Source organism: Suricata suricatta, chromosome 2 (assembly GCF_006229205.1).
Source record: "Suricata suricatta isolate VVHF042 chromosome 2, meerkat_22Aug2017_6uvM2_HiC, whole genome shotgun sequence".
NCBI classification, from domain to species: Eukaryota; Metazoa; Chordata; class Mammalia; order Carnivora; family Herpestidae; genus Suricata; species Suricata suricatta.
This window is the reverse complement of record NC_043701.1, coordinates 95794248-95817575: the sequence shown is the minus strand read 5'-3', so window position 1 is coordinate 95817575 and position 23328 is coordinate 95794248. Positions and strand designations below refer to the sequence as shown.

The window sequence follows — 23328 nt, the reverse complement described above, 5'->3', positions numbered from 1 at the left end:
CAGAAGTTTCTAAGCTTGTGATTCTAACACCAAAAACAAAATTAAGGGGGAAAAAAAAGGGCTGATACATAAAATGAAAATGGGTGGATTTTTAACATAAAACCTCTGGATTTAGATGTAAAATATCTGAATATCTGGACATAAAGTATCTATTAAAATAGTTTTATGAAATAAATAAAATTTAAAAAAATATATTAAGTTTTAGTTTTGCTAGATGAAAAAATTATATCAACAAGAACAATTACTAAGCAACCAAACCACTGCCACTTGGGACAGGAGAAAACAAAATTAACTTTAAGACCATATTCCTTTGAGAAAAGGAAGAAAAACTTGCTTATAATTTTCTTCCCAATAAAAAAACTTGTAATTTTCACACATCTATGTAAGCCTCAAAGAGTTAGACCTAGGTTACTCTGGGTTTGCCAATAACTAAAGGTATGATTTGGGTAAACTATATATACCCACTTTGAGCCTTAGTTTTTTCACTTACAAACAAAAAGACCATGTGTAAAGGTAGCTTTGAAATCAGAATTTGTCATATTTCAATTAAGTTTTTAAAAGGTGTATATAGCTACATACATATTTGTGTATACACGTATGCATGCACACATTTAATTATCTACCCACACATACATATCTCAGTATCATTCTGAATATTCAAGTTACTTCTAAAGGAACGTTCAAATTTAATAATATTTAATACTATTTCTTAATAAGATTGTTTGCCACAAGCATTATAAAATAAATCAGCAGCTCACTGTTTTAAAATATAATGTATTAATAGAAAATGTGAGTATAATAAGGCTAACAGATGAGAAGATTGCCTTGGAAAGACAGTTTATTATTCACAGTTCCCAAGAGGAAGGGGCAAGCCACGCCACAGGGGGCCACACAGGGAAGCACCAGAGTTAGTCAGAAGGCAGAGGGAGGGATTAGAATGAAAGACAAGAGCCATAGTAACTATGGTTTCCAAAGGAAGGAAAAGGCAAGACGAAGGAAAGAGGCTTAGAATTGGCTAGTCTGAATAATTTCAGAGGGCTCAGGGTATACACGCTGTCCCTGGGTGTCTGGTATCTGGCCCTGTGGTGACTGGGGCAGACAGATGGTGACCTTCTGAAGTGTGAGGGCCTATAAAAGATTGGTGAGTGGGTTCTAGATTGGTTGGTTTGTATTTGAAAAGCACACATACGGGGCAGTTGTTTACTAACTCTAGGAAATGATTAATCCTGGAAGCGGCAGTCCCCTCCAGGGGCAGCAAGACTCTAGATGTCAAAGCATCAGAATACAGAAAATAAAACCACAGTAAACACATTCAATTAAGGTAAGTTAATAGAAAAGTCTCATTTCTGCTGGATATTTAGTGAACACTCAGTATACATCAGCACTGCACTATAGCTACAGATAGACAAATGACCATGTAATAGAAAATGAGACGGCTAAATACATACATCTATTTAGAAGAATATGGATAAATTTATGATTAATAATAGTTTACACCTATTTAATACTTTGATATTTATAAAACACTTAATCCTCAGAAAAACTCTGTGCAGTAGGCAGTTTAATATTCATTTTACAGGTGCTTACTAATTACTCAAGAAAGGCATCACCACATACTGGCAGACCATGGGCCTGAAGCCAGTTCTTGGTTCTTGTCCACCACTATTTTCAACCGCACCACAAGGTCTCCTTTGAAGTTAAAGCTACAGTATTATTGTGTAGAAAAAAATAGTTACCTAGTCCTAACCACTGAGGATGGACTGCTCACTGGCCTTTAGTGTAACACCTGGGCCAGCATACTGAAAAGCATGCAGGATTCTTAATACCTAATGAAACATAAACTCCTTACTGGGTACTTGTAATAGTATTTGAGGACACAATTTTGTGTTTTTAACTTTTGTATAAGAATAGAATGGTAGGGGCGCCTGGGTGGCTCAGTCAGTTAAACATCTGACTTCGGCTCACGTCATGATCTCAAGGTTCATGAATTTGAGCCCTGCATTGGGCTCTGTGCTGACAGCTTAGGGCCTGGAGCCTGCTTCAGATTCTGTGTCTCCCTCTCTCTCTCTGCTCCTCCCCCACTCATGCTGTCTCTCTCTCAAAAATAAAATAAACATTAAAATTTTTTTAATAAAAGAGTAGATTGCTAGACTCACATAACTTAAGACATGATTTCCAAAATAGTTTTATTTCTATATAATTAGGGGTAACTAAATATATATTTTTAAAAGTGTTTCAATAAATTTAAATTTATTTACCAAGTGGAATCCAAGCAAATATTATACTTAAAATTTCTTTTGAAACTTCTGTTTAAGAAAAGTCCATTTTAGGAGCGCCTGGGTGGCTCAGTCGGTTAAGCATCCAGCTTTGGCCCGGGTCATAATCTCATGGTTCGTGGGTTCGAGCCCCACGTCGGGCTCTGTGCTGACAGCTCATAGCCTGGAGCCTGCTTCAGATTCTGTGTCTCCCTTTCTCTCTGACCCTCCCCTGCTCGGGTTGTCTCTGTCTCTCAAAAATAAATAAAAAACAGAAAAAAGATTTTCAAAAAAACTTCATTTTATCATTACTTAATTTTTAAAAATCGGCACAAAAGACATTCTACAAATGCATCTTGACATTAGTACAATCCAGCATTTCAAGTAGTACCTTCTTCCCAGGGTGACAACTGGAATCTGTTATTAAACTCCATGTGCTGGTAGTTGTGAGGCTGAAAATAGTGTTCTCCCAGCTACAATACGTTCAAGCTTAGAATGCTAAAGTTGAGCAGATGAAGATACTACTGCTCTCATGAGACATCTCTGGACTACAAGTCAGCTGTCATATGCCTCACCTTTTAGAAGAAGCAGTAAGACTTTCTCCTTTGAAACTGAGATATTCAAAGATCCACCTAACTCTCCTACTTCTGTTCCTGGGGCAGGCACTGAAGTCATGAGGTAGTGAGGTAATGAAATAGGTAGGGTGGGATGATTACTGTTAAGCTGGAGAGCAAGAAGGCAACAAGGGCTGTGGTAAAATCGTTGGTCTGAAGATCAGGACCTAGCTTGTGGAAAGGCTAGGAGCTAACGGATGAAAGAGCTCTCTGTGAACTCACTGTTGCTGCAGCATTTATTCTCATGGGCTCATCTACGCTGCTTGGTAGCTAGAGAAGCATACTCCCTGGCTTAAAGGGCAGCTGGTCTCTGACCAGGCATCTTCCATGTCTATATCCACTGGCAAGGGCATCCTGAGTAGTCAGATGAGCTCCCAGATGGCAATCTGAATGCCCAAGGGTTTAGGGGCCTGGCCCTCATTTTTGATGTTGCTAAAGGCTAGGCATGTGCTAAGTTTAAAAGGATGGTGGCAAATCATTTTCTAAAAATTCTGTAAATCCTTACTAATGACCCAAACTTAAATGACTGACCTTCAAAGGACAGGAACATCAGACCCAATATTAGATTTTGGCTTCGAAAATTTGCCAAAACAAAAACAAAACCTTACATATTTGGAGATACTGATATCTCGTTCAGTGTTACTCTTCAAAGTAATCAACTTGACTTAAAAACTAGAAACACTGTTAAACAGGATTTTCCCTGAGCTTTCCTCTTGGCTCACTGAAACAAAATTTAAGTTTGATTTGGTTTCCACAAACTTGTGCTTAAAATTATACAATTTTAACACTAAAAAACATCTTAAATATTTCATTTTACAAAATACATATATTCACAAAAATTTTATTGTAACAAAAGGAAAGTACCAAGACCTCTAATCCCAAAGGTGACCCAACTATTTGGTGGCAGAGTTAACCTGCTACCCAGCAACAGAGCTCTTTTGTGAAATATATCATGGTTACCTCTGCTCATCAAACTGACTGCGGAATAAAGCATGTTTGCCTTCCAGTCTGAACATTACACAGTTATCATGACCTGTTCATATAGCTACCAAAGAATCTTTTCAAAAGCACACTGAAAGCTGTGAACACTATGATTTCAACAATCAAGTTTTCTTTGTGACTTGGGGTAAGGGTGGGAGAGTGTGAGGAAGTATGTTAATTTTTTCAGAATTACCCCCAAATGAGTTGGTATACCTAAAGGGTAGTGTTGAGAGGACAAGGAAGATGATGAACAGGTTTAACATAGAATATAATCTTAAGTTTTTTCTCAATGTTTATAATGATTAAATATATATATATATGTAAATGCAAACACAGGAAAATTATAGACAAAACTCAATCACATCCTTTCAAAATATGGAGACTATAAATTAAATTTACCTCATTCTCATATGCTATAAATTTACTACGGTCTATCAATCTCTTATAAATGTAAATTGGTCTTTCATTTTCTTTGTTATTTTGTTACTTTTTTAAATGTTTATTTATTATTGAGACAGAGAAAAACATAGCATGAGTAAGGGAGGGGCAGAGAGAGAGGGAGACAAGAATCTGAAGCAGGCTCCAGGCTCTGAGCTGTCAGCACAGAGCCCGATGCGGGGCTTGAACCCACAAATCATGAGATCATGACCTGAGCTGAAGTCAGTCGCTTAACCAACTGAGCCACCCAGGCCCCTCTAATTTGTTACTTTAAAAATGAGATACAAAACTTTTAAAAACTTTTCACAGAAACTAATTTACCCAGGATGTCTGGTGGCTCAGTCAGTTAAGTGTCTGACTCTTGAATTCGGCTCAGGTCATGTTCCCAGGGTCATGGGATCAAGCCCCATGTCAGGCTTTGTGCTGAGCATGGAGCATGCTTGAAATTTCCTCCCTCCCTCCCTTCCTCCCCACACCCTCCACCCCTGCTCCTGCTCTCTCTATATATATAAAACGAATAACTCAATGAATGAATCCCAGGCCCAAGGAGTTAAGAATTCTAAAACCAGATGGAATGGAATTCTTTTCCCAACATGCCCATGTATTAATTCTGTAACTCTGAGCAAATTATTTAACCTTTCCTTTCCTCATCTATTAAAAATAGCAATAATCTGGGGCACCTGGGTGGCTCAGTCAATTAAGCATCCAACTCTTGATCTAAGATCCAGCCCCGTATCAGGCTATGCATGCCCCGACAGTGTGGAGCCTGCTTGGGATTCTCTCTCTCCCTCTCTCTCTGGCCTTCACTGTAAGGACATGCATGCACTCTCTCTCAAAATAAATAAACTTAAAAAAAAAAATAACGGCAATATTTAAGACTGAGATAAAACAAAACTCACCTAGAATAAAGTATAGGACCCATGATTACAGAACATGTCTATTTTGTTTCCCCACCACCTAGAATAATCTCTGGTAATAAGGTGGCAGGTATTTGAATATTTCTTGCTTTTTATTTAACCACTAGACAACAGTAGTAAAGTTAGTAATAAAGTAAAGCACCATCCCTGTCAAATGAACTAATACATAAAAATGACAAGAGAATTATCTAAAGAACATAAATTCTATACATATTCTTATTGTTTTGGGGTTTTCTTAAAATCTTTTCTTAATATTTCCTTTAGCACGTAAATTCCTATCTACTGACAAGCTGATCAAGAAGCAACTCACGAAAGAGTTCATAGAACATACATTTTTTTGCAAACCTGATTTTATTAATTTTTGGATCAACATAAAATAAATAACATGAAGTTAATATAAGTATTAATTCCATATATTGGTTATATTTAATAATTCAGGATATATTTATATGGTACATTATCAATATATTAAATACTAATATTACTGTATTATAAATATTAATGAAAATGAAATATAAAACTCCTCTATGGCTTATATTCTTAGAATCTGTCTTTAAAAACTCACTCAAAATTGGGGTGCCTGAGTGGCTCAGTTGATTAGGCATCTGACTGTGATGGGTGTCCATCACAACTGGTGAGTTCAAGCCCCGCATCAGGTTCTATGCTGACAGTTCAGAGTCTAGAATCTGCTTCAGATTCTGTGTCTCCCTCTCTCTTTACACCTCCCTGTTTGCTCTCTCTCAAAAATGAATAAACATTAAAAAAAATTTTTAAACTCACTCAAAATTGATTTATGGTACACATATATTTAATGAAGGAAATGTCTTTCTTTGATGGCCTCAAATTCCCAATCAACATAAGATACACAAAGTAATACAATCTTTTTTATTCTAATCTTCTCTTCCACACTTATGCCCTGTGCCTCGAGAGGAAGACGAAGAGTAGAATGTTCAGCTATAGATATAGAAATCACTGCCTTACTGAATACACTACAATAATTACAACAAATTACTGACAATAGTATTATTTAGCTATAATGGTAGGTGATAGTCCTATTCACCCAGACCAGCCTTATAAAAAGTACTTTCATTTACTAGCTGTCTAACACATTGGCTGTATGACCTTAGCCAAGATATTAACTTCTGACAGCCTTGGTTTCCTGTTTTATAAACCGGGTCACCATCATTACCTTCTTCACAGAATTGTAAAAACTAAATGGATTAAAAAATATATACATATACATACATCCATATAATGTTTAAGCACAGTGTCTGACACACAAAAATCACAAATGATCACAGGAAACACACACTGTAGCACATAAGTGTATATAGCGAGAGACAATTTAAGTGGTAATGGATAGAAGTGCAGGGTTCTGGAGACAAAATGTGTTTAGATTTTGTGGCCTTGAGCTAGTTTCTACCTCTCTAGGTCTTAGTTTTTGTACCTGACCACATGCTCAACTTTATAGAGTACTCTGAAGAATAAGTGAGTCAATATAACAAGTGCAGCATACAGTCTCTGGCACACGGTAAATATGCAGTAAATGTGACCCAAAATATAAAACAAACATAGGATTTAAAGAACCCTTTTACTTGTTTCATTCATGAAAGAAAACTGAATTAATTTCTTTCCCCATTAGAACATTATGAAGAATGAGCTCAGTCCCATGTTACTTTATAAGGAACACATGAAGCCTCACAAAAAAGATGCTGAGTACCTGGTTGCTGAATTTAGGAATGTAGTCTCCCAGCAGAGAAGCCATGACATGGATGAAAGTCTATCAAGAGGTTACCAAAACCATTTACCTGCCCTACCATTAAAATCAGTACAGGTACTGATACCCTGTCAATGAGAATAAAAGATGAAATTCTAGAAATAAAAATCCAACGTGATTTAACTTTATAAAACTACATTAATTAAATCATAACTAGGATAAAATTAAAATAAATTATTGCTTCAACAAGCATATTATCATAATTTGTAGTACTTATGACAAATATCTGTCAAATGTTAACATCTCAAATTGGTTCATATGTAAATTTAAATATATGGGAATATGTTTAGGATTTAAAAACCACTTTAGGTAGAAGTATTTCTCCTATATAATAAATTCAGTCATCATATGCATCTCCTCTTTTTTCTTCCCTCTTCTTCCTCAACTCCTTGGCCTAGACATCCTCAACTATGAGCAAACAAGGATTTTCCATCCCCTCTCCCACTCCCACAACCAGGCACAGGAACCCACTTACCACAGCACAGATCACTATCTGGTTCCTATACTCCTGTGCAAAAGCAGCTCCGCTTCTGTAAACAAAAAGCTATGGTGACTTGACTCATTATTTACAGAACTGTACTAAACTCTCTCTGGCTGTATTATGAACTCAGAGGGACATCATAAATTCAGTGGACAGAAACAACCGATAAACTTTAAGTACCTTTGGATTCTCCTCAAAACTACCCCCATGGCTAAGATTCTCACCTGCAACTGTCTACCAAAACACATGAAACAGATCTAAGTTTCTTTATTTCATTTTACTAACCACTTTTCCTTTTATGATCATAACTCTCTCCTTCCTTTAAGTATGCATCTTGAATCTATTCCAAGGACCTATTGATCCCATTCTCCCATGAAATCAAAATTCTCCTTTCCCCTAGTTTAGTATCAAGATTATGATGTACCAAACAGTATCCATCAATATGTAAGTAGAAAAATACTATATAGCATATAAGACACAGCTTCTGCCCACAAGAAGTTTACAATTCAACTTTAATGTATGTTAATGTTTCTTGATCCCAGTCTGAATTTTGCAACATTTGTAGAAAACTCCTTAAATGAATTTCCAAACTGCATGTAAAATCTAACATAACCTACAATGGCCCTCCTCCACCTGCCCTGGCAGAATTTTAGTAATCCATTAAGGCCCAGCTCAGTAATAACCCTCTCCATGAACACATTTCCAGAATCCTAGAAGAAAGCAAAACTAGTTTTTCTTTCCTATGGGCTTCTACAACCTCATTCATAGCCTTTATAAACCAAATGCCATGTTGTAATTAAATCAACTATTTATCACATTCCATGGACTCTAAGATGCAAGTGATTATAAGGAAAAAAAGATTCACTAATTATAACCTGCCTTTGACAACAAGGTACATTTCAATTCCAAAGATGTTAAAATGTTAAAATATATATATATGTCTTAGAAGCAAAGAAATAAAATACAGTAAGTCTCTGTAAGAGATCATATATTCTGTGAGAGCAGCAAACATGTCTCACTTCCTCTTCAGTTTCTCAATGCCTATTACTATGTTTGATACAGAAAAGAGAAAAAGAACCAGATGTTTTTACATAACCCATTACTACTTCTTTCAGGTCAACATTCTCTGTACTAAAGCGAAGTCTGACCACCTGTATTTTGTATTAAGCAACTTCACTGCCACAGTCTTTCTAAAGGCCATTGTGAATTCATGACTAAATTACTCCAACAACATGCTTTCTACTGGATTCCTGATTCTAACTTCTCCACACCTTTATCTATAGAGAAACATCATTTGCTTCACAAATTTTTCCATTCAATCCCTTTCATCCAGTAGATTCATGGTTTTCAAACTTACTTTTATTATTATTTTGGCAGAGTCCCTTCTTCAACTAAATGTTAGGAAACAGTCCAATAAACACACAACACGTTGGACGCAGACACGCCAGGCTGCTCACCTGGCCTGCCCTGGGCCTCTCTGTGAGACCACAACGCTGCTACGGAGTACAGATGAGAGAATGCCACTCACTGTGTTAGCTACACGCTTCCAAGAAAGGGCTTTATGCTTTTCAAGTTCAGCTGTTTGGCTCAAGACATCTCTGTCTTCACCTCTTTATCGTCAGTCTCAGACGTCCACTTTCCAAACCAATCTTCGAGGCCTGGTTCAAGACTATCTTCAACACAGAAAGCCTTCCTCGTTGACTCTAATCCACTGATTTCACCTGTCTCTGGGCTCTCAAAACTTGTTTTCCAGATATTAAGTACCTAAGTAGAAACTCTTGTATGCAACCATAAGTGCCCTGTAATTGTTTCGTGTATGTGAGCCTCTCACCTCCCCAACATGAGCATCCTTTCAAGACAGGTGAAGACCTTCAGAGTCTACTAGACTGAGCATGCAGCAGACACTTAGATCTTGTACAATTAAACATACTGCTCTTTTTCTAACTATAGATGGAACCAACTGCAAAGGTTTCTGATATTCCTTTTATACAACTTCCTCATCTGCGTCTGATATTTAACTCCAGCTAATATCCTATCTAAAACTACTCATTCTCCCACTTTACTACTTCACATTCTTCTGGTCAATGAGAATAGGGATTTTACCAGCTTCCAACTTTCATATACAGTTTACTCTTGAACAACATGGATTTGAACTGCACGAGTCCACTTACATGCGTATTTTTTCAATAAGTTCAGTACTATAAATGTATTTTCTCTTCCTTGTGATTTTCTTAATAACATTGTCTCTGGTTTAAGAATACAGTATATCCTATACACAACAACAAAATATGTGTTAAGTGACTCTATGTTATAACTAAGGCTTCCACTCAACAATAGGTTATTGGTAGTTAAGTTTTGAGGGAGTCAAGTTATATGCAAATTTTCAACTGTGTGGGGGTCAGCACTCCTAACCCTGATGCTGTTTAAGGGTCAACTGTATCGTTTTCTTCATTATAGTTAAGCTTTTTTGTACATATTATGTCATCTGATCTTTGCAACTCTAGGAGGTAAAAAGCAAAGGAACTAATACCATGATTTTACAAATGAGAAAAGGAACAAAAACTCCCAATTATTACATGTTTGCCCAGGATGGAAAAACTAATGGGGAGCAGCACCCAAGCAAAAATGTAGGAGTTCTAATTCTTGGTCCTGTTGTATTACAAATTTTAAAATGTTTTCCTGCTGCCCGCACATCTCCTTAAGCAGGCTGTGAGCACCCTGCCCAGACACCGCCAGTAAGATGAAGAATGGCTCCTGCCTTGAGTTTCCTGCCTACCTTCCCCGGACGGTGACCTAGTAACTCTGGATGAAAGGCCCTCACGCTTTTTTCTTATGGACTCCATCCTGACCCTCCAAAAAAAGCATCTGCCCACGGGTCTTCCCTCTCTCTACCTCCCTGGCTGAGCCAGCTCCTTTGGCATCCCTTCCCAAGTGATCCCCTCTCACCGGACAGTGGCCGTCTCTGTAGGACGTGTTGAGTATAATAAGCTTTTTTTTCCCTCCGCCTCTCCTGTGTCTCCTCTTAAGCCACACCTGAATATCACCTAGAACACAAAATACCTGTCGTCTAGAAAACCTCTTAGTACAGATGTCTGCAGTAGTAACAGAAGTACTACTTGAACTACACGACTCATACAACAGACCCATCTCCTACCTTCATTATTATACTTAAGGAAAGAGAATTTTCATTCATCTCAAGTAACACTTTTCTATGTAAAAAAAGTCTCAAGACTCTAATTTTTTTGAAGTCATTTTCCTCTTTATTTTAGCAATGAGTTGTGGAAAACTGTGATTTTATCATGACGTGAAAATATCTCAATGCACAGTCATCTTGCCCGATGGGTTTGGTATTTTCTGCAGAATTTTTAAAACAATTTTTTATGTTCATTTATTTTTTAGAGCAATAGAGACCGAGTACGAGCAAAGGGGCAGAGAGAGAGGGAGACACAATCTGAAGCAGACTCCAGGCTCTGAGCTGTCAGCACAGAGCCCGACGTGAGGCTCGAAATCACAGACCTCGAGATCATGATCTGAACCAAAGTTGGACATTTAACCGACTGAGCCACCCAGATGCCTCTGCATCATTAAAACAAAAAACAAAAAACAAAACAAACAAAAAAAACCCTACATGCTAGATATTCTGAGCCAAAAAGAAAGACATATTGGATCTGTTTTCTCCATTGGGTAAATTAACAAATTCAAAGTTGTGAGTGCATCCAGAGTTTGAACTTTATTAGGATCCTAATTTTCAAAATGCTCTCCAATTCCACTCAAGAAAAAGTAATCCACTGTTCATACTAAAGTGACAGGATCAGAAACATGACAAAACACAGTTAAAGAGCTACTGAGATAAAATATCCTAACTATAAATTCAATGTTATAAAACAAAGTACATGTTTAAAATACTAATACTTTGTAGTCACCAAATAAAAGTGCAAATAACAGAAAAACTAAATCTAAGAGTGCAGTAAGTCTAACAAACAGTAAAGAAATTTATGAATTAAAATATTACATTTATTGCTTAATAGAATTCACCTTAATTATACCCCCTCTGTAATGAGAAAAACGGTAAATGTAATCCTCAACCTCCACTCCCTAAAATCCCTAAATACTTGGTCAGTCATGTAAGTTTAACTAAGACTTCTAGAGAACTTTCACCATATGCTGGATGAAAGTACCCAGAATAGGACCATATAATCAAATATTCATAGAATCTTCAATTTTAGATTAGAAGACTTGCAGTTTACCTAATCAAACTTTCTATACAAGAAATTCTTCTACATTTTGCAGTGCCTCTGATAAATGGAGAGTCAGCCTTTAATAGAAGATCACTACTTCCTGAAACAAATCATTCTATTACTTTACAGCACTAGTCCATGTGTGTACATACACATATTCTTCTATTGATTTCCCAGGGTCAAACAAAACAGATTTAAAAAAACAAAAACAAAACGTTTCCTATATCCAAAGACAGCAGTCACACTTTCCCTTGTTTTAACAGTAAAACCCCCCACCTTTCAATTATTGCTAGTGTGAAATGTTTTCCACACTCTGCATTCCATGAATACCCCCGATATGCTAGCCAGTTTGTCAGTGTCTCATTTAAATGTGCCACAACTAGCAAAGCACACAACACTGCAGAAATGGTCTGACACACATAAAGTAAAGGACGAAGTTTACTCTTGGCTCATATCAAACCAATAAATCCCCAATCATCTTCACATGTCCTGCTGCCAACCTAGGTTTTTCATCTTTTAGGTATACAATTTCCCTACCCTTTTAAACAAAGGATCTGTTGTATTTATCTTGCTAATTCTGATCCAGCATTCCAGACTATTAAGATCACTTCGAATCTGAAGTCTATTCCCATCATAATTATTAGAAAAGTCTCCCAGCTTTGCCTCATCTTTAATTAAATAGGCCATCCTTCAGTATAGTATTTGAAAAAATACTTAACAGGATTGTATCAAGGATAGAACCCTATGCCATAACACCAAGAATTTCTACTGGAGTAGACATTCATTTCTCATATAATTGAGAAACCACATATGAGCCTTTAAAGACATCATGACTATCAACGCAAAAATCAAAATATGTTTTTGCAGCTTTATTTCTTGTCTATACTCCTCTGAAAACCTTAGAGAAAGAATACATAAACCTGGTTTCTTAGTGAAGCCATGGGTTCCCAATTATCCCTGAATTCTTTTTTAAATGCTCAGCAGCCAACTACTGGATAATTCACTCAGGGTCTTTGTTAAAGACATTAACAAACTCATCTGTTTACAGTATAGGATGTTTTCAAAAAGTAAGGCCCTTATTCATGTGCATAATTTTTAAGTTATTGATACTAGCCTCAAACTGAATTTGAAAGTTCCTTCTGACCCTAGGATGGCATTTATCTGGTCATTCTGACTTCCAAAAAGCAAATAAATGTCCTTTATCTCCTCACTTACCTTGCACAAATAATCTCAGTGAAAACAGGTCCAGTCATTTTAGCTCGAACTGCATTTGCTTACTGGTTAACAGAAGCACAGTCCAGCTGCTCTGTCTTTTTTCCATATTACACCATTTTGCTCAGGCAGTAAGTGTCTTTTGCTGTGATCTGAAGTCTTACAAGTTGTTTGAAATTATTTTAAAAGCCTACTTTATTATGAGTTTTGCTTTCCTGACATTATTCTTTAAAATGTCAAGCTGCTTTTTGTTTTCAATTTTTTGTTGTTATTTGTGTATTTTTGAGAGAGAGAGAGACAGGCAGAGCGTGACCAGGGAGGGTCAGAGAGAGAGGGAGACACAAATCTGAAGCAGGCTCCAGGCTCTGAGCTGTCAGCACAGAGCCCAATGCGGGGCTCAAACCCACTATCAGTGAGATCGTGACGAGTCTGAAGTCAGAGACACTTAACCAACTGAGCCACCCAAGCTCCCCTCTTTGTTTTCATTCTTAATCCTATGTCCTTCCTTCTACTTTCTAGAATACTGTTTTAAAATCTGAGGTTAACAGCAAGGTCTCCAGGAAGCCACACTAGTTTCTATTCACTATTTCTTTTATTACTTTTAGTCATAACTGTTTGTCCATGCTACAGAATATTAGAGCAAGAAGAAACTTCAACCAGAGTCAGCATTTCAATTTTCAAAACCACTTACCCTTCATAGGTCTTAAGTTTACACACAGACACAAAAGGGTAAAAAATAGCCCTTACCTCTGAACTCATCCTTTTACCTCATGTCTCCTAAACAAAAGTCTCAGAATCAGAGACAATTTTAAATCATGGCTCTACCATTAGGACAAATTTTTCCTTTTCTTTTTTTTTTTAACGTTTTATTTATTTTTGATACAGAGAGAGACAGAGCATGAGAGGGGCAGGGGCAGAGAGAGAAGGAGACACAGACCAGAAGCAGGCTCCAGGCTCTGAGCTAGCTGTCAGCACAGAGCCTGATGCGGGGCTCGAACTCATGAACGTGAGATCTGACCTGAGCTGAAGTCGGAGGCTTAACCGACTGAGCCACCCAGGTGCCCCTTTTTTAAACTTTTTAAATGTTTATTTATTTCTGAGAGAGAGAGACACACACACACACACACACACACACACACACAAAGTGCCAGTGGGGGAGGGGTAGAGACTGAGACGTAGAATTGGAAGCAGGCTCCAGGCTCTTAGCTGTCAGCCCAGAGCCTGACAAGGGCAGAAACCTAGAAACGGCAAGATCATGACCTAAACCAAAGGTGGACACTTAACCTACTGAGCCATCCAGGTGCGCCTGGAGAAAATGGCAAATTTTCTTAAAGAAATTAAAGTTCATGAGGCTATCTGTAAAATGGGCATAATAAGACCATCTTACAAAGACATTGAGGGTTTTAATGAAATAATATAAAATACCTAACCTAGTACCTAGCAAGCTCTAAAGTAAACAACATGTTTGTTTTCTTTCTCCACAAGCCTCATTTAAAAAAAAAAAAAAATAGAGGCACCTGGGTGGCTCAGTGGGTTAAGCATCCAACTCTTGGTCTCAGCTCAGATCGTGATCTTGGGTTCATGAGTTCGAGGCCCGCATCAGGCTCTGTGCTGATGGTGTCGAGTCTCCCTGGAATTCTGACTCTCCTTTTCTCTGCCCCTCCCCTGCTTGTGCGCAAGAGCGCTCTCTCTCTAAATAAACACACTAAAAAAAAGTTTTTTAATGGATACCATATCTTGACAGCCTGAGGATTTGCTTAACCTACATACACAATTAACTAATCTGAATTTGGTCTTTCAAGAAAGTACAAAACAATGCTACTAAGATTCCAACATTAAGCTCATTAACAATGAGACCTACAGAATTGTGCTTTCTACCAACACTCTGTTTAATATACTAAAGGTGAATATCCAGGGACAACAGACACAATCTATGGGGAGAACAAAAAGTCAAGCTAGATATTCTCCCTCTTTGGTCCCTAAATTTCAACTACATTTTCAGTTACTAGCGAAAGATTTGAATAACAATGCCAGCAATGCAGCAGAAAGACAACTAGAGCAGCAGTCAAGATGCTAGTCCTCACTTTGCCCACAAGTACAAGAAAGTCATTCAACTTTTCTGGGCTTCAGTTTCTTCATTTCCAAAATACCACTAAGGAATGAGGGTGGGGGAGAGATGCTCAATTATCTTTAAGTTACCTTAACTCTGGTTTCATTAAGTCCTTATCTCACCACACACACATGTGAGCAATTTGTGGTTCAACAGGTTTTCCTTTGCCACAATCTACCGATTCATTAGGTAGCAAACTGAGAGAAACTATGAACATTCCATCATAACTAAATCAAGAGAGTACAGAAAAGCCCACATAGAAGTATGGTTTCGTATCAGGCCAGATCCGCCCTCTTACTGTCAATCCTTCCTATATCATCCCCAGTACTTAATGTAAGACTGTAAAACTTTTAACCCGTATTTCTGCTTTCACATGTAACAGAAAAATACAAAATCCCTTCACAAATAGACTTTAGCAGCGATACCCAACGGCTACAACTGGTAAGCAATAACCTCAAAGATCTTTTCACACTAAAATTCCATCATCTTGTAAATCTATGTTATTTCTATGAGATCTATGTATAGCACTTTCCCCTTATCTGCCTTCTTAATCAAGCCTGCTTTTTCTGCTCAACTTGCTTTTATGCCTGCTCCAATATTCCTTAAGTATTATTATATGTTTCCTTATTCAGAATCAAAGATAATTAAAACTCTATTTTCCCTTGCATCCCTCTCTATTCTGAAATCCCTCTAAAAGATGCCCTTTTAAAAATGAACGTGGCTCCACATTGGATACCTTTTCATCTTCCATGAAGAACTTAAAAATTGGCAATGATACTGTTATGTCATCGTTGACAAATCTTAAAGGTCACGCTATACATTTTCTAATGGGTAAAACCAACTTGGTAATTCAGAGCCTAAATCACTTGTACAGTGTACAAGATGTAAATTCTTCATAATGAATTCCATAGGTAACAAACAGTACTAGAAGATTTTAGAGAAACAAAATTACAAAAGCAAACCTGACTTTCTAAAAAAATAAATAAATAACCACCACAGTAGGCATATGTATAACTCTACACAGAAATATGTATATATGTGTATAAATTTGTATACAAGTATAAGACATGTATATGTTAAGACGCCTACAAGAAAATCCAAATTAATGGAACAGCAAAAAAAATATTAGCATTAAAGTCAATTCCTACTCTTAGTAGCTCTGTAAAAAAGTTTGGTGTGGGTACCTGAGTGACTCAGTGGCTTAAACATCTGACTTTTGATTTTGGCTCAGGTCATGACCTCAGGCCTGTGGGATGGAGTCCCGCATTGGGCTCTGCACTGACAAGTGCTGAGCCTGCTTAAGATTCTCTCTCTTTTCTCTCTCTCTCTCTCTCTCTCTCTCTGCCAACTCCCTACCCCCCACCCCGCATTTTCTCTCTCTCAAAATAAACATTAAAGAAAAGTTTGTGTAAGAAGTTGATTGTACTAGATTAAGTTTTTAAATTAAATATATATGTCAATTCTTTCCCTAATTATGAAGACTGGCCTTCCCATTCAGGATTCTGCTACATCCCTAGATTTCACACTTTAAATCCCCAAAATGGTAAAGAAAGGTTGGAGTCAAGTTCTTAAAAGGCCAGCAACAACATCTTATCTTCAAGTTTGAACTTCCTTTGTGAAGGAATTAGCCTATAAATGTTAATTACCTCTAAAACTGACAAAGAAACATCTATCCAACAATCAAAAAACATGATCTTTTACAATATATAACAATTAAAGCAGAAACCAAATAAAATCACTAGCCAATGCAACGTAATTACAGATTCAGCTATCAATGGTCCCTACACATTCTAAATTCTTTAAGATGTAACTCCTAACGTTCATTTTACCTAGGGCTCTTTGGCTACCTGAGCAAACTGTGCAAACGGGTAGTTCTTTTAGAACAAAAATCTTATTTTCCTCACTTACAGTTAAAACAAAGGATGTTCTTAAACCAGAAGAATGATTAGTTACCTTTGCTCTTAAAATGGGATTTCTGCTTTTCCTTCAGTCAAAATCCAACTAATAATCCAACAAGGACACAAACAGTAGGTATGTAGGGGCACCAGGTACTTAATTCCTTCTACAATTCTAACTAATTAAATGATAGATACTCAGCCTGGAAGTCAAGATTCTGAGACGAGACCAAACCACAGAACCATATTATGCCAAATTCAATACCAAGGAAAGAGGTTCCCATAAGTTGTCACTACCATTCTCTCTTCATAAAATCAAGTATGAAGATCCTTGACCTCAAGAACTGGTTTTATTTCATCTACCTTATACAATTTTTTTTCCTTTCTGTACCATCCAGAACTTTCCGATATTTCTAAGAGTGACATGAGGACGAATGGTAGAGAACTTTTAGCCCCTGGTTATTGACCTAGTCGTTGCATTTAGTCAAAGCCAATTATTACGAAGTTTTTCAAGGGACTCCTAGGTGGTTCAGTCAGCTAAGTATCTGACTTCAGCTCAGGTCATTACCTCATGGTTCATGAGTTCAAGCCCCACATCAGGCTCCTAGCTGTCAGCACAGAGCCTGAAGCCTGCTTTGGACTCTGTGTCTCCATCTCTCCCTTCCCCTCTCTTGCTTGCTCGTTCTCTTTCTCAAAAATAAATGAAACATTTAAAACATTTCTAAAGAATTTTTCCAAGCCTGTAACAGTTTTCAGGAATATTTAGAGCTAAAATTTTTCCCATGAATTAAACAAAATCAAATAATGCCATCTGGGGGCTGAAACAATCAAAAAACAAAAAGTGAATGGGGACACAAAGTAAAAGGTCAGAACAAGGCTCATTTATAAAAGGGATATACGGGCACTTGTGGCTCCTTCTCCTTCTTCTAGAGATAGTAAAGCACCTGGTGTCCCACTCTTGAGGTCTTAGAAACTCAAAGCCACATTAATGAAAATAAAGCCATTTCACCAGCTTCACTAAAACCACTCCAGACCCTGTTCCCAATTCCAAATTGCTATCTTTCCTCTCCATCACCTTCTACATCTTAATTCAGCAAACACTTGTCAAGCACCTACTATAGTAAAATAAAGTAAAAATTTATGAACAACTAGGCCCAGATTAATTGCATTGACTTGCAGAATTGGTACATTTCTGGTCTTTGTTAACAGGTTATCTTCTTAAAATGATTGAGTGTATCTATTTTAACATAACTCTTCAACATTAACAAAATTTAAAGTCTTTCATTTAAAGAGAAAAAAATCCAACTAGGTAAAGATTAAATTTCCTTATATGCTTAAGTGACATTCAAACTCTTTAAACTCTTTAAATTAAGTCAAACTGTTTAAATTAAAAAAAAAAAAAAGTCCAGAAAATGAAGATGAAACATACTTATTGGGAGTCCTCAGCATGTGGCTAGTCAATACATGCTGGTGAAATAAAAACCGTAAATTCTCTGTCACTAAAATCCATTCTTCGAGGCACACATGAACTAGCTCCAACACCCACCCACTTCCATATTTTGCTTTAAGGTTCACTAATAACTAGATCCTTGGTTCTCAAATTTCAGTGAGATTTAGAATGACCTGAAAAGTTAATTTGAAAGGCAAATTCCTTGACCACACCCCTAAAAGTTATAGTTCCAGAAAGTGGATCCTGCATTTATAGTAACACAACATTCAAGTAAATCTGAGTTAGGTGGTCAGAAGATAACTCTTAGTATCAATGACTCACCCTCGTAATAGACAAGAGGGAAAACTGTAATTGATAACAATGAGAGTACATAAGAATTAACTATTCCTAACCTAAGTTATAAATTATTCAATTCTATTAATCATAATTCACAATAATGCTTAATAGGCAAATCAAAATTTAAGTGAAATAACTTTTGCTTTGATAATGCAAACTCACTCAATCCACCAAAACCAGATATTTTTCTGAAATACTGAAGATACTGTTAATGTTTAGGAAAAGAACAGGAAGAAAGCAAGCTATGGATTGTTACTCCAGAGAAACACTTACATAACTGTGTTGCCATAGTTTGAGGGAGAAAAGTACCACACTCAAAATACTCTTTGATTAGATTAGTGTGCTGTCAATATAAAAGCCATTAATCACATGTGGCTATTTGAATTAAAATTAAGTAAGTTAAAAATTCAGTTCCTCAGTTGCACTAGCCACATTTTAAATGCTCAAAAGCCACATGTGGCTAGTGGCTCACACGCTGGATAGGATATACAACACGTCTTCATCACAGAAAATTCTACTGGAAAGACTGGGTTTAGAGGTTATGGGCATCCAAATAGAACATGTAAATCTCTCTTCTTTTTGAAAAGAGAGCTCTATCTGGCAATTTCCAATCCTAAATATATACATCTACTTTAGGTATTAACTGGAAAACAAGAATCTTCGCACAGTTTTTCCTGAAACTTATTTCTAGAAAGGTCATTAAAAAGTGATGTGCTCATTCATATTATCAAAATAAAAATATTTAACTAAACACACCTGACACTATCAAAGGCACGAAAACCACAGAGGTTTGCACCAAATCAGAATCAGTAAAAACAGTAAATACTAGGTAAAATAAGACAAGTCCAGAAAATTTTAAATACTTAGTAAGACTAGTTTTGCAAATACTTCAGAAATATCTTGATATGCATAATAAATATTGCTCTATAATTAGTTTTAAAATGACCTTACAATTAAATAAAATTAGTGACATTTTTGTTTTCATTAATTGCTTTTCAACTTCACAGTAAAAAAATACCTCAAAATAACAATAAGATTTAAATATAATTTTACATGTGAATAACTACTAATTCAAAATCCTGGGAAAATGTTGGTTTTAGCAAAAAAGTAGCCATAAAAAAGTAATCAATTTATAACTTAAAATTGTATCCCTAAGCCGCATCAATATCCACTGTACAGAAAAACGCAAAAGCATGAACAAGATGCTAAGGCATGAGAAATAACTTCCAACTGAAGAAAGTAAGCCTTATTACAAAGTAGAATTAAAACTTCAACAGTCACAATTGTATACTAATTCAACTTTAAACCTATTTTCTTTTAAAGAAGATATAAACACGTTTACATCTTCTTAATGAGAGTTCTTTCTGAAGAGTTCAAGTGTATTCAAATATCTCTAAATTACCGAAGACAATTTTGATTCTAACTAGGAAGTTTTGCTCCAAGGAAAAATAATTTTATAAAACTGTCTAACAAATTTAACTTATTAAATCTAACACGTTTTAAAACGTACAGATGTGAATAGGTCACACGATGACTACAGTTAACAGAAGTTAATATTCCTGTCATTTCAGGTTCCTTGTGATGATGTTTATTTCAGATTCTACATCAAATCTAAGAGTCAGCAAAGAAAAGCAGTAACTGTTATTAAAAAAACGTATGAAAGGATCTTATAGAGAAAAGACTGTCATAACTTACCTGCAACACTAGTGATTGTAACTGGAACTCCTTGCACTTGAACACCTGCAGCACCCAGGTTGGCAACACTCACTGTCTGAAGGTTAGGCACTGATGCAAGCTGGGCAGTATTCAAAGTTATTGGGGCACCAGCAACAGCCACAGGAGCGATTTGAGCAAGAGTTGTGCCACCACTTGAAGACACTGGGGTGATGGTTAATTGTTGGGATAACCCAGCATTCTGAACTTGCAAATTTGATAGACTCTGAATATTCTGAACCTGTACAGTCTGCCAACTGATTTGCCCTGAAGGTGTTAAAGTTGGAGCCCTGATAAGCACCTGAGTCGGATTTACTGCTTGAAGTTGAACATTCTGCAAAGGCTGCTGCTGGATGGTCTGAATCGTCTGCCCTGACTGAAGTTGAAATGACTGCGGTGGAATAGCCTGAATAATCTGTTGCTGAGGCTGTTGGATCTGGATCTGCTGTAAGATAGGCTGGCCTACAATCTGCACCTGCTGAAGAGAATTTGATTGATCCTGTGTATTCTGTATTCCATTAGACTGAAGCTGACTGGAGCTCTGCGCTTCAGACTCAGTAGCAGCAGGTGTTTGAGATTCTTCAATAGTGCGTTCAGAACTACTGGCTGATGTGCTTGCATACGGGCCCGTGTCTGCTGAGCTCACTAACGTGTCACTGCTTGTCAGAGACGTGGAAGCAGTAGTTGTGCAGGTAGTGGAGGAGGAGGGAGATTCCGGCATTGTACTGGCAGAAGCGGTGGTGGTGGTGGGTGTGGAAACTAACTGACTCCCATTGGAAGTCCCACTATCAGTAGTAGTAGCAGGCTGGCCAACCTGTCCAGTCCCTCCTCCAGCAGTCACGTTGTTTATCACTGGCAAAGCCAAAGTCACTCCTCCAATGTTAATTGGTAGGGTTGTTACAACTTGAGCCTGAGTACCAGGAAGGGTCTGTAATTGGAGTGGTATTGAAACACCAGGTCTAATTTGGACTGGAACGGTCTGATTTGCCAGGTTTTGAGCAAGAATATTCCCAGAAGCTGTCCTGTTAGCAGCTGTGAGTATAGCTTGATTATTACCTGCAGAAATGAGCTGAATTTGACCCTGCAAATCCTGTAGAGATGAACTACTAGTTGGATTGATTTGAATCTGCTGGCCTTCCACTGTCTGAAGTTGTGGAATCACTTGGTACTGTACACTACCACTTGGATTTTGTACTTGTATGACTTGAAATTGACCAGGGGTGGAAGAATTACCTGATTTCGTTTTTGTAGGAGACGCACTCCCGTTATTACTGCTGGAAGAACTAGATGAACTAGAAGCTGGTTGAGAAACGTTATTTTCTTTTGAAGCAGGAGGAGTGGAGGCAACAAGTTGCCAAGTGTTTCCAGCAAGTTGTGTCGTTACCAGTTCTAGCTGTTGTGGTTGATTTTGAAGCTGCACCAATCCTTGGCTTGGATCTATAATAATCTGTTGTTGTCCAGTTGCTTGATTTTCACCAGGAGTCCCTATTTTGCTGCAAGTAGCTGCCAGTAAAGCCAGAGGAGAGGGCTGAGAGTCCTACCCAAAATGAGATGATAAAGGAAAGGGGGGGGAAAAAGTGGGCGGATTTAGTGGAGGCCAGTAGTTGGAAGGGGTTTGTTTGTTTATTTATTTTATTTATTTATTTTGACAGCGCTACATTTCAGAACTTACTTAGGAAGTGACAAAAATAAAAAAGAAACAGTAACAAGAGCAGGAAGATAGAGGAAAAAGGAAACAGATACTGCAATATAAAGTTCAAATGTAAGGAGATTTCTAAGAAACTTTTTTAAACTACATTTTCATAAACTCAAAATGCCCTTGGGGAAATACACACCGTTTTCTACTGGTCTGGGTTCCTGACGTAATTTTAAACAATGTTATCCCTCAAACATGTGAAATCTTTATGAATTTACAATTTAACTTCCTCACTCTCAGAAAGATGCTTTGAGTGGATGAACATTTGTATTCTGTTCTTCATTCAGTTCTGGGCAATTAAAGGACATAACTCCCTCTCTCCCCTTACGTTTCGTGGTGAATTTTTTTTATCTGTTTGCTTTTACCTGGGAGCCTGAGGTTTTGGGTTTTTTATTGTTATTCTCTGGCTCAGAGGTTTTCCCTCCTTCTGTAGCCATCGCCGCTGCTGCTGCCGCCGCCGCCGCCGCCGCCGCCTCCTCCTCCTCCTCCTTCTTCTGATCTGCAACAGCCCCCCCCCACGACAACAGGTTATTAGGATTATTATTATTATTTGTCTTCCCCCTCGCCTCCTCTTCCCCTCCCCCCGAACATTAATCTCCATAAACCCGCGATCCACGCACACCGGCAGGGGGTGGGGGAGAAGGAGGGAAGGGAGGAGGGGGATATCACAAAACGTGGTTTGAAACCCGACCCATCCGCTCCAGAGCAACACCCAGAAGGTTGTTCTCTCTCAGACATTAAGACAAAACACAACCCTCCTTCCCTCCTCCTGATACCCTCCCTTCCTCTCCTCCTCCCCTTAAAGCATCTCAGCGGCCCCGGGGGAGGGGGGAGAACCGAGCAGGGTCTGGGGAGGGAGGGAGGGAGGCGGTGAAGGAGACCGAGGGGGGTGGAGAATACGTACCGCTCATCCCGCATTAACAGGACAAACCCTCAGACGGAGACACAGGGATAGAGGTGGGTGGGGGTGGGGGCGAGGCGGGAGGAGAGGCCGGTCCCGCCCGCCCGCGGTGGCTCGGAGGAGGCTGTAGCTGGCACAGGCTCTGCCTCTTTTTCCGCGAATGGCCGCCGCTGGGCTGTGGCGTAGCAGCTCCTCTCTCCGCCCGAGCCCGGCTGACTCGCCCTTGATTGACAGCGGCGGCGCCCGGCGCGGGCGGCAGCGCGAGCCGGGGGCGGGGCCAGGGCGGTGCGAGCCCGGCCGACTCCCCACCCCCC

The 23328-nt window shown here is 38.1% G+C and overlaps 1 protein-coding gene across 1 annotated transcript in view; it reads right to left on the bottom strand.

Annotated features, from left to right (window-relative positions):
* The window catches only part of SP4 (Sp4 transcription factor), a 75317-nt gene extending 52053 nt beyond the window's left edge, over positions 1-23264 (bottom strand). The window contains exons 1-3 of the mRNA XM_029929823.1: positions 23018-23264; positions 22479-22612; positions 20400-21954 (exon numbers count right to left, since the gene is read on the bottom strand). Coding sequence (XP_029785683.1) covers positions 20400-21954; positions 22479-22612; positions 23018-23024 — 1696 coding nt within the window. The 5' untranslated portion in view covers positions 23025-23264. The remainder of the gene's footprint in view (positions 1-20399; positions 21955-22478; positions 22613-23017) is intronic.
* Between the last annotated feature and the right edge of the window lie 64 nt (positions 23265-23328).